Source organism: Salminus brasiliensis, chromosome 1, assembly GCF_030463535.1.
Source record: "Salminus brasiliensis chromosome 1, fSalBra1.hap2, whole genome shotgun sequence".
NCBI classification, from domain to species: domain Eukaryota; kingdom Metazoa; phylum Chordata; class Actinopteri; order Characiformes; family Bryconidae; genus Salminus; species Salminus brasiliensis.
This window is the reverse complement of record NC_132878.1, coordinates 5,744,664-5,759,762: the sequence shown is the minus strand read 5'-3', so window position 1 is coordinate 5,759,762 and position 15,099 is coordinate 5,744,664. Positions and strand designations below refer to the sequence as shown.

Genomic DNA, 15,099 nt, shown 5'->3' with positions numbered 1-15,099 from the left:
GAAATCATGCTAACGATGATTTCTTGGTCCCGCGAGAGAGATCCTAGTCCTGTTTTCCGAGCAGTCAAAATTTGACCAACAACTTTCCAGTGCCAGTGAAGATTTGGAGAAAATGGGAGACCGAAACAAAGGTCAACACGAGTCGAGTTGAGTCAAGGCAAGGCGAGGCGAGGCGAGGCGAATGTCACTGTACATATGTCATAGAGGCTAATCACGAGAGCTCGAGAGAAGTCGGCGATAGGCTTTCCAGCTTTCTGGCTTTCCGGATTTTAAAAACGTGCATTTATCTTCATTTCGATTTTTCCGATATAAAAACAAAAGATTCTCATTTTATGTACTGGTAATCAGTATTTGCATTAATGACCTCAGTTACTGCACTTTCGAGTAGCCATTAAAGGAAATCGTCAAAACCTTTAGAAACGCTGCTATTGTAAGACAGATTAATAAATAAAATAAATTTCAAAAAAGACAAAAAAAGGTAAAAAAAAAAAAGGATGGTATTGCTACACGCCTCTCTTTGTGGTTATCGTCTTTCTCTGTAGTCCCACTAGCTTGACTAGCACCTGATGTTACTGCGGAGAGCAGAATAGAGCAGCTGTCGAATGAGACACTTACTTACACTCATCGTAGGTTGCGTCGTATTCTGCTTTTTTTTTCTCAGTTTTTTGCCTTTTATGAAAGAGCAAAATTACGGAATCCACCAGAGAAACAAAACTAAAAAAAACAAACAAACAGACAAACTAGCTTTAATATGTGTATTGTTAGGAGTATGATATAAGACTCTTGGAGCCTTGTTATGGTCTATGTTGTATGTATGTGTTTTCTTCTGATTTAAATTTTTATTTTAATTATTATTATTATTTTTTTGCTTTCTGAAGCATTTTTTTTTCTTTTCCTTTGTTTGTTTTGTTTCCTATTTAACGTTCTTTTTTTAATATCAGCCATGTCGTATTTGGCACAAAGACTGTGGGATCGGATATGAAGGATATTTTGCAATGAAGGATCCACGCCACCAAAAAAACTAAAAATATATATATATATTAAAAAAAGGAACTTCGGGAAGGAGTGTGAGATATTTCGCTCCGGAAAGCCATGGAGTGGAAATGTAGAGAAATGCCTGCTATAACCAGGAGCTGGAGAAGAACTTGATGATTCTAATGATTCTATAAATGATTATCTAAAGATTTTGTTTGTTCTATAGTCCTGAGAGAAGAAATGTATTATGTTGCTATTATAAAGAAGATATGTTATCCTACTCAAGATACCAATACTCTCAATGGAACATTTATTGCTTAGAAAAAGAGACTCTTCTGCAATCGTTACATGTTGCCAACGATCAACGATCACCGATCACCGATCACATCGCGCCAATGTTATCAAACAACTCGCCAATCCATCAGCTGGACTTTGGATGGACCGCTGGGAGAGCCGAATGCTACGTTCGCGTTGCGTCTGCTTTTCAACCGGATGCTTTTTTTTATTGTTTTTGTCTTTGTTGCCGATGCACAAACCGGAATGCCTGGAATTCTCCCCAAACACACACAAAGCGTTCCATTGCTTTTCCGTATTTTTCCAGATCTTCTGCTTCAACCCCTTTACCGAAAAAGGGTGCTGTCTCTAAAGCCATATTGTGTTTTTGCTAAGTGACGTTTCCGACGGGATGTTTAACACACTCTGCTGTACACACACACACACACACACACACAAACAAACACACACACAAACAAACACACACACACAAACACACAAACACACCACAGGATCTCTTGCTGTACCTCATGCCTGTAATGTTTGCTGCTTCAATATTTTTGGTATTTTAGTGAGTTGCGTCTCTTAGCAATATGTTACGGTGTACATAGTAGAACTATTTATTGAGAGTGTTATACTTTTTTAAGTTATATTTTTTATGTTCATGTAAGTTATTTTTACATTGGTCTTTTAAACGTCTACGAAAAAAGGACACGTTGGTTCGTATGGGGGCTCTGATCTTTCATATTTTCATATATATATTTTTTTGGTTGTTTTCAAATCGACGGCCCCAACACGCAAATGTTCTGTACAGCGAGAAAGTCAGTTTGGGAACCCGCTCTGATCACATGAACCTCTTTCCGATTTTACTATATATGTTATGTTTTATGGCACCACATGTACATGGGTTCAGAACCTTTCCAGATCAAACACAGCTCCACCTTGTTAAAATTCTGATTTTCAAACCTTTTTTACTTTCATTTCCATTTCATTTGATGTGTTTTAGTCCAGCATCAGCGTTTATTGATCATCCTTCAGTGCAGTAGGTTTGAGGATGCACATGAGTACAATTCCCTGAATTAGTTCCAGGCTTTACATGTTGTGGAGTCTCAGTCTCAGGCACTCTCAGACACCCATTTGTACACAGTGAGTGTCTGACATCAGAAAACTTTCCTGTCCTGCAAGGTGTTATCAGGCTTTGGTCAGTTACGTTCTGATTGGCTATCCACACTACCATATTTGCAAAAATGAAAATTACAGACTCTAAATCTAAATCGAGGATTATACAGGGTGGGCCATTTATATGGATACACCTAAATAAAATGGGAATGGTTGGTGATATTAACTTCCTGTTTGTGGCACATTAGTATATGGGAGGGTGAAAACTTTTCAAGATGGGTGGTGACCATGGTGGCTATTTTGAAGTCGGCCATTTTGGATCCAACTTTAGTTTTTTCAATGGGAAGAGGGTCATGTGACACATCAAACTTATTGAGAATTTCACAAGAAAAACAATGGTGTGCTTAACTTTTAACGTAACTTTATTCCTTCATGAGTTATTTACAAGTTTCTGACCACTTATAACAGGAAGTTAATATCACCAACCATTCCCATTTTATTTAGGTGTATCCATATAAATGGCCCACCCTGTATATCTGTAATCGAACCATATTTACATTTATTTTGTCTGCATGTAGACCCTGTAGTTTTATGAGTTAAGTATTTGAGATTCAACCAGAAACATGCATGTGTTGTAAAGTCAGCGTTTTCATAAAGCTCCATTTTTTCCATCCAGATGACAACACTGAAAACAGATCTTTCCAAAATCTTGTAGAGCTTTTCCAGAAGTTAAGTTTTCAATTACCAAAAAGTGGATAAGAGGCCAAAGTCGCCAGGGCCTCAGTCTGATAGGAAATGCGAAATTCACGCTTTGACCTGACTGAGAGGTCACAGAATTGAAAAAGTCTTTGTAGCATTTATTAGCTTTTAAGCGAGGAAATCTTGAAAGTTTGTGAACACTCCTGTTTCCTATGAGCTGAGTTTTGGAAAACTAACCGTGAAACAAACAAAATTCATCTGATCTCATCGATTAATAATCACAAACTCAGATTCACTGACGTATTGAATTAGTTTTTAGGGGCAGCCATGGCCTAAAGGTTAGAGGAGGAGCAAGCTCGGGACCGGAAGGTCGCTGGTCACTCCCCAGAACCGGCATCCACAGCTTAAGTGCACCTAACCCTCAGTTCCCCCTGGACACTGAGGGGGCCGCCCAGCACTCAGCAGTGTGAGTGTAAGTGTGTTATCCCTGCCACAGATGGGTTAAGGAGGTTCAATTCTCTTGTGCAATGACTGCAGAGACTAGCGCTTCTCCTCCGACCAACCCACCCATGACAGTGCAAGGCCAGTTGTGCTCCCCCTGACCCTAGCTGCTAATGGCAAGCAGCATAACCCAGGATTCGAACTCATGCCCAGGTCATACACAGTTGATACTGAGTATTATTCCAAAATCAATGTAGTTGAATCCCCACCTGCAGACCAGCTCGAATACAAGAGAAAAGGGTTCTAATAAGGCATTTAGATGCTTCTGAACCTCCAACACTCTGACTGGAGAGCTCCTGAGAGCTCTTGAGAGCTCCTAAAGCTGCAGGCTTTGAATGAACCAGCTGAGGGAGTTCAATAGAAGCAGGTGTTGAGAGGTCGGACAGGTGAACAGGAGGAGGAATGAATGAATGAATCAGTGAATGAATGGGTATGTTACACCCCCCCACCCTCCACCCTGGCCCACCGAGGTGTTTGTCCAGGTGCGAAAATGTGTACACACCCGCACAGTGCCTCTCAAGTCTGGCTGTTTGGCAGCCAGCCGGCCTGCCTGCTGGGGTCATGCTCCCTGATGGGACTCCTAGGGCTTCAAACGTTGCTCCCATATTTTCTTTGATTTACTTATTCATTGCTTTTGACCATCCGTAAAGAAACTCGCTACATTACAACATGATGTCAGTCAGTGCAGTTTGACTCAAATCCCCTCACTATTGGCAGAAGGGAGGTGTTTCTAAGGCTACATAACACTGACATAAGCCTTTCATAAACACACAGTACATAAACATTCATAAAGGCTTATTCCAGCAGGTGTCCGTTGTCATAAAGACCAGACTTGTTAGTCATTTCAGCTCTGAAAATATCATGACAGCTGATGCTTGCTGCTTGAATTAGCCTTTGTAAATGTTTATGTAGGTTTATGTCAGGTGTCCTGAAAGGCTTATGTAGGCAGGGACGCTGTATGGTGGGTGAATTTGGATTCTAAGGGGCTGAAAGAAGCTCTAAAAATTTATTAATTGAGTATTTTGGCAAAATTGGTAGAGTTGGGTCCAGTGTAATATCCAGGCCCAAAATCATACATCTCTATTACAAACATGGTATAAAAGAATTATGGCACCAACAGTGGTTCTTCCATGGCATAATCTAAAGAACCGTCTAAAGCACTGTCTATTCTATGATTTCCGTTGGGCCACTTGGGTCAGACTACATTTCCAAGGCCTCATTATGCTCAATGAATTGGTCTTTTTTGGTCTTGGGAGTCACCATTTGTCGTCTCCTGTTAATACGTTTTTAAAAGAGGTATTAATTCTCACCCCAAGTCAAAGGAGCCTCAGTTCAATAGCAATCACAGCCTTGTTTTCTTATCTGCTTCTTCTAATCCATGCATTGATCTGAAGGTGAAGTCTGCAGCCATAATCAATAATTGCCAATACCAGTAGGTGTGACGTAGTGGCTAATAACGCTGCTTTCCCGGCAGGCTAGGGTTCGGGTTACTGGCTGGGAAAACACACCACTCTACACCAATTAGAGTCCTTGGGTAAGACTCCTAACTCTACATTCTCCTACCTGTGAAACATCTATCAGATGTAGGTCAGATATGGATAAGAGCATCAGACAAAAATGGCTTAAATGTTCAAATGTACAGTAGGTCCTAGAACTGAACCTTGAGGGATGCCATAAAGTGGTCAGTGTTCTACATAGCAAAACTTCCTTCCCTGTAGAAGAGTAGGGTTTTTTTATTCTCTGACTGGGCAAGACCATCACTCTACACCAATAAGAGTCATTGGGCAAGACTCCTAACTCTACATTCAGCCTGTAAATCACTTTGAAGAAGAACATCCACCAAAAGCTGTAAATGTAGATTGTTGTAGTCGTTAAATATGCACAAAATAAATGACACAAACAACACCACTAGCTACTTTTAAGTTCAAATCATACCAAAATAAGTCAAATTATGGTGATATGGATTTTCCCAATTTGGAACTGACCCTCGCTGGCTCTGGTCTTAATACAAAATAAAAATTAAAATTTTACACATAAATTTTTTTAAAAAGAAGCCTGGTATAACATGTTTATTGCGTTACTATGTTACTAAGATGGATTTTTCCAATTGGGGATTGGCCCACTTTGGCTCTGGCTCCACCCTCTTATACCCATTTACAAAATAAAAGTAACCATTTTACATGTAAAAGAAAAGAAAAGAAAAAAACAAAGCCTGGTATAATATGTGAAAATAACTTTCCTAATTTGATTATGGCCCACACTGACTCTGGCTCTGGCTCCACCCACTCATTCCTAAACACAAAATAAAAAAAGATTTAAGATTAAGATTTACCCCCCCCCCCCCTTAAAAACAAACGATTGAGAAAGTGAAAGTGTGATGTAATGATTTTGATGCTCATAAGTTTTTTAAAATTTGCTGCACTGAATGGCAATATGTAGCATATCGCCTTACACTCCTCCTCCCCTCCCGTCACCCCGCCCCCCCAACCAATTTATCGTGACTTTGTTCTGTCCCAATTTATTAGTCAGATAGAAATATAGATAGATAGATAGATAGATAGATAGATAGATAGATACTTTATTGATCCCAAAGGAAATGTTGCACATTTATTAGAAATATCATCTCCCTCACAAATTTCAAAATATTTGCCTAACCTCTTCTTCATACAGCATCTTTTCTCCAACACTGAATCTGTACCCATGATCCATTTGGTGCCTCTGTTGGCCTACCGTTAATAAAATGCACTTTTTTGGGCACATACCACACTTCTTCTTTTTTTTTTAACTGATGCTCCTCTCTTTTTTTTTCTTTTCTTTTCTTTTCTTTTATTTCAGATTTTTTTTTTCACTGTCACTCTTCAGTTTGGTGCTCTGGATCATTGCGAATGTACTGGATGTATCACGTTTTGGTAGATGAATTAAAATGCTGAATGAAATGGTTTATTTCTCTGTCATGTATTGTGCATAAATAAAACACTGGTTAACTATAAAAAAACAACATGAAGGTGTGGGACGGTCTTTGTGTTGTGTTTGTGTGATTTGAGCGTTGTTTTTATGGCCTGTTTTGGGGGAAATTATCTACGTGTTAAGTTGACTTCAGTATTATTTAGTCATTACAGTATCTTTTTTAGAAATTCATCCAGGGGAGTGTTTCCCAAAGCAGGAGTTCTCAGTTTGGCCAGCTAGCTTAAGCCTAGATTCAAGCCTGTCCTATAGGAAAAGAGCTGAGGAACGTTTCTATTGGACAACCCAATAATTGTGTTAATATTGGTATAGTTGAATAATGAGATTCAGTAGATGGAAGTGACAAACCCTGAAGCTCCTTCTAAAGAACATCCAGCAGAACCAAAACAGAGCTGGAAAATGTGTCAATTCGAAACCCCCAAAACTGTTACATCACAGTTTCGACATGTTATATTTACACCCCCAGTCTCCCTCTGCAGAAAGTCTTACATGGCTAAACATCTTAGCTACTTGGCTGAATATGGAAGAGAGAAATCAAACACTAGCCAACCAGGTGAAGCACCACTCTGAGAAGGCCACAGAGGAGGAAGAGCTGTGGAACCCATCATGGTGCCATTAACCAGCCAATGAAAGCAGAGCTCATCATTTCCGATCTCATTAAAATAACAGGGTGGTAAATTGGCTTGTAAAACTGCATCTGAGCATTTTTCACCTCAACCAAAATCCCACATGTACTATTGATACATCACAAAATACTATAAATACTCAATGCATGAGTTGTGAAGCACCTTTAGGTCAAACTTAACATCACAATACAGTCATTTATGTTTGATTAGCCATAACATTAAAACCACAGGTGATAGGTGAAGTGAAAAACAATCGTCATCTACAGTGGCATCTGTCCGGGGGTGGATATATTAGGCAGTCAGTTCAGATGTTGTTGTTCAAATTGTTGACAAGGACCTAACTGGGATGGCTCGATGACTGGTGGGTCTTGTGGGGTGTTCTTGGTGTGCAATGGTCAGTTCCTACCAAAAGTGCTCCAAGGAAGAACAACCGGTGAACCGGAGACAGGGTCATGAATGCCCAAGGCTCATGGACTTACAGGACTTATTAAAGGATCTGCTGCTATTGTTAGTCCTGGTGCCAGATACCACAGCAGGACAGCTTCAGAGGTCTTGTGGAGACCATACCAGAGCCGTTTTGGCTGCTTGAGAGGGGACCTCCATAGTATTAAGCAGGTAGTTTTAATGTTATGGCTGATTGCTGTTTGTCCACCCCTGATCTGATTTTGCCACATCACGTTTAAACCTATTAACAGCCTCCTGTCAGATTCAGGAGTCGGGCCTGAAGGTTTGTTTGTAGGAGGGAAACTTTTCAATATGTGGCAGAGCCTATCCAGCGATGGCCGTTTTTCATATGAGATAAGGCTGGGCCGCCACCCGAGGAGTTTGGTCTGTGCCTGGAAAAGTGCACCCCTGCAGCAGAGACGACGGGAGGGGAGCAGATGTTGCCGTTCGGAAAGGGTCCGCTGAGGTAGCTCTGATGGATGATTTACTGCACTGACATTGTCTGTCAATTGGCAGCTTGGCGAAAGTAGAAGCAGCGGCCTGACGCAAGCAGCTTTACGAGGCTGGGCACGAGTGTGCTGATGACAGGAATGGAGAGACGGGTTGGACAGCCCCTTTCGAAATCTGTTCTACGGTAAATATTTATTTGATTTAAAATTGGACAGGTTTTTAAGCTTAATTATCAACATATACAAACACGAGGAGTGCTGCCAATAGAATAGGACTTCCTGGAGCAGATGGCCATGACGGTATTGGCACCATGCTGCCTAATGCCGTGGCATTGAGCTGTGGAGCAGTAGAACGGTGTTCTCTAGGATGATAGATGGTGGTGCTACATCCAAAACTTTCAGGATGAGTTGGGGAGTTGAGGATGATGAGATGGGGTGGTGATCATCCATCTAACACCTGACCTCCTTAACGCTCTACTGTCCGAGGAGGAATGCTCCTCCAAATTCTAGTAGAAAGCCTTCCTCCTTGGACAGTAGAGACACAGTTACTCCAACAAAAGCAGGATCAAATCTTCTTAATAACCTTGATTAAAAAAAAAAAAAACAATGGATAGATGAGCAGGTGTCCCAATACTTTTGTCCAGAGAGTGAGAGAGTGTGTGTGTGTGTATATATATATATATGTATTCTCCTTAAAAGTATAAGATCCTTGAGGAATGTTTGGAGGCTCTTCCATGTAAAACTGTGGATGAACATCTTAAGGTGCTTTGAGGAACCTTTGAGGAAAGGTTTTTAGAAGAAACTGGTTCCTTGAAGGTTCCTCAAAGAGGTTCTTCCAGAGTTTCAAACTGACGTGTGTCGCTGGTTTCAGGAATGCGCTTCTAAAAGTGACCATTTAATTGTAGGTGAAGGTGATGGAGAGCCATAAACAGTGTAACTTCTTTAATAAACACTTATTCAGACTGCTGGTTGATCTAATGATGCTTTGATCCCATTTAATAGTAGTGGACCCATTTTTGCTGTGACGTTATATGACGAGAACCATCGACTATAGAGTTTCCTTGTCAATGAACAAGCTTTAACCAGGGGAAGGAACAGTTCAGCAGTCAAATGATGGAGTTGTCCATGATTTTAACTAAAGAACTTGTAGAACCCTGGTTATGAAGAGTGTAGAGGAGGCAGTTCAACAAAATAAACACTCAAAGCAGCCGATAGAGTTTCAGTATACATATTTAATAGATCTTTCCCCCAAAAAAAGACAATCATATTGACTCGGTACATACTGTATTTACAATTTTCTGTACAGCAGTATAATTTACTATCACAATTGATATAACATGAAATGAAAGGTACTGAAAATAAGGTGTCCAGGCTAGTTTGTTACCTTTTGGTTGATTTAAGTTGGGTATTTTTTCCACTATGCTCGCTCAGCCCATGAGATCAGTTCTAAAATAGCCTTAAATAATACACTACAACCCCGTCACCAGTTCACACAGCTCACGAGCTACACTATATCTTTCTTTCTCTCTCTTTCAATCTGTTTTATTTATTTATTTATTTATTTATTTGTACAGTCACTCGCATCCTTTTACAGTCCTGCAGCACACAGCCACTACAAGATATGGTGCCAGAGCCGGAGATCTGCATCTGTATCTCCTGCATTAAGGTGGGGTAGCCTGTGGTTAAAAAAGCCAGTCTGTGAATTAGGGCCCAACCGATATATCACTTATCCGATAAAATCGGTCGATATTAAGGATCGTGTGGGTCAGATTCTGTATGGGTGACTAGCCTGTTCACAAAGCATTGACACGTAAGAATGGCTGTGAGTTCACGCTGTATTGAATGAATATCTCTAATGTGTGTTTTCCAATCTTTACAGGAGCTGCTAAGCCGAAGGTCACCAGTCGTTCACCTTTATCACAGCAATACAGGCTGAACTGCTAAATCTGAATGCAGAATATTGATGGTTGATCAAGGTGTGGAGGAATTGACCTGTATGACCTTCTAAAAGCCTCAAAAATGGAAATTGTGGAGGTTCCTGAACCTAAAAAGAACATGGTAAGAACATAGCGCTGCTGTCCAATGAAAACCATGTATCTCTATTTCTATCATTCTGAAGGAATGGACCAATCGAAATGCTTGAAATTACTTGGAATAAACTCTTGGAATTAACTTTTTTGCTTTCACATGTAAAGTCACTATGTTGGAGATACATGTGTTTCATTGGAATAACACCATAATTCAATAATTATGGTATTATGTTTGTCTATTTATTACATAGATGCTTAAATAAAAAGAACAGTAAAATGCTGTAAATGTTTTGTCTTTTTTACCTTCAAAAGGCCACACTTAAGTCAAAGCACTGCTCAGCCACAAGGTGGCGCTGTTGCCAACTGAGTTAACCAATTAAACACTGGCTTGATCGTCTATTTAATTCATTAATATGTTAATTTAATGACATAATATGTTGTTATAGGTTTGTTTTACGAATCCCGCAGCTGTTCAAAGTGTCTTTGATTTACTCTTTGATCTTAACCATGAAGTTGGTCTGTAGAAGCTCTGCTCTACCACAGGGTGGCGCTGCAACAAACCGATTCACCCAGTTCATATTTTAATTATATTTAATAGATAAATGATAAACATAGTTTCATAACATGCTCGCAACGTTTGATTTCAGTGACCCTGCAGACTTTTACAAGGTTAAAAATTTCACGCTTGGAAACATGAAGTTGGTCTGTAGAAGCACTGCTCTACCACAGGGTGGCGCTGCAACAAACTGATTCACCCAGTTAAACATCAGCTTTTCAACCCATTAGATACAACCTGACCCAGTTGGCCCAGTTGGCCTAAACAGATAAATATGATGCCATAATATCCTTAACGTTTAAGGGTCTGTTATTTCACATCATCATTTCCCTTGATCTTAACCATGAAGGTGTTCCATAGAAGCACTGCTCTGCCACAAGGTGGCGCTGTAACAAACTGATGCACGTAGTTAAACACCAGATTTCCAATCGTAGCTTAAACAGCATCAACTCAAACTTTGAAACCTCATCAGCTATTCAGCCTGTCCACAACCTAATGTATGTAGCCAAGTTAGCTAACTAAACAGCTAGCCTAGTGGTTCAATGCTAGTGTTGGGATTGCTTCCCAGTCTTGTATCTGAGGATTACAATCTTTAGTGAGCATTAATGAGAGTTTAGTCTCCTACACTCTCAGAAACAAAGGTATGTTTTGGTATATCAGTGATGCGTAGCTTGAGGAGCCACTCCCATCTTTTATAGCGAGATTCCTAATCCCATCAGTCATTACTAACATTACAGACGTCCCATGGTAAAATCACCTTACCCCCGACTCCACATGTGAAGCTAATCCCGTCCGAAAAGGACTTAAGTGTTGTCCCTGTCATCATGAGATTGCAGGTTTGATCCCTGGTGATGCCCCAGCCATCCGTCAGTGCTAGTCCAGGAAAGTACCACTGCCCTCACTGTCACTGGATAGCGTGTAGGGTGGCCTTCCCTCTTCCCTCATCACTCGGCATGATGCTAGCCTGTGAGGCCTGAGTGTGTTGGGCTCTCCATTGCTATTGCATTAGTGGTAATTCAGTAGTTTGTGTGTTCTGGGGGAAAACCTGGGATGAAAATATTAGCCAATATTTGCCTTGACAACCAAAGACTTCTTACTGTGGTTGTTGTGGCAACAGGGGATGAAGTCTACCAGATGATCTAGCAAACCTACTAAACCTGGCAATTGACAGGAAAGCTGAATCAGGTGTGTTTGGCCCTCCATGACCAGAATTGCGCACCCCTGTTGTAGTGAGTCCACCACAGTCCACATGGAACTGGTGGGATCAGTGGGGCTAGGAAAGACCTTGGCCAGCAGGGAAGCCAGTGTGGTTCCACAGTTATGAAGGTGGTTAAGTGAAGTGAGTGTGAAGGGGAGTGGGTCTGTGACACCAGACCTCACTGATAAGCCTTCCGGAGGTTTTGTAGGCTCAGTTGATGACCCCTGTGAGGAGCTCATGAGATAGTGGGTGAGTTAGCGTAAGGGGAAAGGAATGTGTAACCCCAAATATTAGGTGCAGGATTTGGTCATTTTGTCAATTTGTAGTGTTTTACTTGGATAACCATCACTGACGGATGGCTGTGGCATCACCAGAGATCAAGTGCTTTCTGGACAGGACTAGTTTTTTTAAATGGGGTGGGGGTGGGCTTCTAATGGACTAATTTGGGTGAACAATTAGGGATAAAAATTAAATATTGTCCAATATTAGGATTTCTCCTTGTAAAACTTCATCGTCGTACCTTTGACCCGCTGTTCATAACGACCGGGCCCCAATAAGTGAATATGAAACGCAAAGTCGTCCCGGTTTTGACAAAGGAAAAGGATGGTTAGATGAAAAGTACAGACATCAAAAAGTCCTCTTAAATGTCGGACAGTGTAATTAAGCAGTCCTTTGCATTGCATTTGAGATGATGGAGGCCTTTGCAGTATCGGTTCCACTCGTTCCTCGCCCTGTTGGGTTTTCCCTAGAGATATGTTTGAAAAGTCGGTTTAGGTTCTTCGTCCACCAGGTGTTTGAGATTTGCAGCACCGTGAAGTGGGAACCTTACATTCAGTCCCATAGAGTCCGCCTGCACTGTATAAAGGAGTGCCTTGAATGGCCTTGATGGTCATGTGTTCATCATTCCCATTTGAATCGAACAGATTCATGAGCTGTAATAACTGCGTAATTACACATTAACACACATGTAATAACAGTGTTATAACAGCGGATGTATTGGTTGTACAGTTGGATTACACTAGTCCAGCTTGTATGTCTTGTATTTACACTAGTGCATTTACACTATTGCAATACTATATGGACAAAAGTATTGGGACACCGGCTCATTCATTGTGTTTTCCAGAATCAGAAATACTGGATTCTGGAGGAACATTGCTGTGGGGATTTGATTGCATTCAGCGGTAAAAGCATTAGTGAGGTCAGGATGTTGGATGATGATCACCACCCCACCTCATTATCCCCAACTCCTCAAGTATTGGATGGAGCACCATCCATCATTCCAGAGATCTCAGTTCCTCCACTGCTCCACAGCTCAATGCTGGGGGGCTTTATAGCCCTCTTTAGCCCACGCCTGGCATTATCAGGCAGCATGGAGCCAATAGGTTCATGCTTATCTGCTCCAGAGAGTCCTATTCTATTGGCTGTACTTCTCTACAGGGACTAGACAAGCTGTGTATGTGCATTTGCACATCTGTGTCAGTAAAGGGGGCGACTTAAAGTAGCTGATTGCATTCATTAGAAGGGGTGTCCACAAACTTTTGGACACACACTGATCAGCCAGCCATAACATTAGCGCCACCAACACTGGCTAGACAACTGGGTCGGAACATCTCCAAACCATCAGGCAGGTCTGTTTGTAGGGTGTTTTTGGTATGCGGTGGTCAGCACCTACCAAAAAAGTGGCCCATAACAAGGACAGCTGGTGAACTGGTCACAGGGTCATGGACATCTAAGGCTAATGAGATGAGATCCATGGAAGCTCCACCTCACAACTTACAGGACGTCTTAAAGGATCTGCAAAGAGACGACCGGAGGCCTTCAGAAGTCTTGTGGAGTCCAAGGGAGACCAGGGGAAGCTACTCAGTATTAGAGAGGTGGTGCTAATGTTATGGCTGATCAGTGTATAGTGTGGTTCTTCTATGGCACTGCTTAAAGAACAGTTATGGCTATAGAGACATGTGTAATTATCTATGCTGCTCTACTGTAATTCATGTGGAACAGTGAATTACCAGCGGTAATTACATTGCTATTACATGAATTATTAATGTGTAATTACACAGGTTAATAAATGGGAATGATGATATCCACACTAATCAGGTCAGTCCCCTGCACTGCTTCATCCAGTGTGCTTGTAAGTGCGCTTTGGCCACTCTGGGAACCAGTGTCCTAGAAAAGGAGGGTAAAAATCAAACCAGGCGATCTTCTCCGAGCCTCTCCTGCTACCTGCTGCTCCTCACCGGGAAAAAGGGAAAGCAAACGGAAAGCAGTCTGAAGGGCCGTGCGCCGAAAAAAAAAAGCCCCCCCCCCCACCCGCCGTGTCTTTAGTGAAAAGGTGGAACAGTCTGAGATTTCGTTTAATGTGTTTCTAGAAAAAAACAACAGTCAACCCGAGGGTCCGGAGAGAGAGAGCGAGAGAGAGAGAGAGCGAGCGAGGGTCCGAGGAGAAGTCCGGCAGGCCAGAGGGCGAGTCTCACCGCAGTTTGGACTTGCCGTATATGTTGCGCTGGACGTTCAGCAGCTTGTCCACGCAGGCCAGCCGTGTGTCATGCAGGGAGCTGTGCCACACGCTGCCCGCCGGCCGAACATCCTCGCTGCGGCAGGTGGCGTACGGGACGCTCTCCGTCCGACTCTGGATGTAGCCGCTCCGCAGCAGAGAGCGGCACAGGAGGCTGATCCGGTCCACGCGCCTCAGGATCAGGTGAGCTTTCCTACAGGGGCGAGAGAGAGAGAGTATGTAAGACAGAGGGAGTGAGAGAGAGAGAGAGAGAGAGAGAGAGAGAGAGATGAAAGGGTGTAAGAGAGAGACAGATAGGTGTAAGAATGTAAGAGAGAGAGAGAGAGACAGAGAAGGGTGTAAGAGAGAGAGAGAGAGAGAGAGAGAGAGAGAGAGAGAGAGAGAGAAGGGTGTAAGAGAGAGAGAGAGAGAGAGAGAGAGAGAGAGAGAGAGAAGGGTGTAAGAGAGAGAGACAGATATGTGTAAGAATGTAAGAGAGAGAGAGAGAGAGACAGAGAAGGGTGTAAGAGAGAGAGAGAGAGAGAGAGAGAGAGAGAAGGGAGAGAGAGAGAGAGAGAGAGAGAGAGAGAGAGAAGGGTGTAAGAGGGAGAGAGAGAGAGAGAGAGAGAGAGAGAGAGAGGGGTATAAGAGAAGGGTGTAAGAGAGAGAGACAGATGGGTGTAAGAATGTAAGAGAGAGAGAGAAGGGTGTAAGAGAGAGAGAGAGAGAGAGAGAGAGAGAAGGGTGTAAGAGAGAGAGAGACAGATATGT

The 15,099-nt window shown here is 42.1% G+C and overlaps 1 protein-coding gene across 3 annotated transcripts in view; it reads right to left on the bottom strand.

Annotated features, from left to right (window-relative positions):
* Positions 1-14,152: 14,152 nt before the first annotated feature.
* LOC140573633 (astrotactin-2-like) overlaps positions 14,153-15,099 on the bottom strand; it is a 789,110-nt gene continuing 788,163 nt past the window's right edge. For all 3 annotated transcript variants that reach the window (XM_072693130.1, XM_072693216.1, XM_072693294.1), the window contains one exon: positions 14,153-14,542. In XM_072693130.1, the coding sequence (XP_072549231.1) occupies positions 14,305-14,542 (238 nt within the window). In that variant the 3' untranslated portion in view covers positions 14,153-14,304. The remainder of the gene's footprint in view (positions 14,543-15,099) is intronic.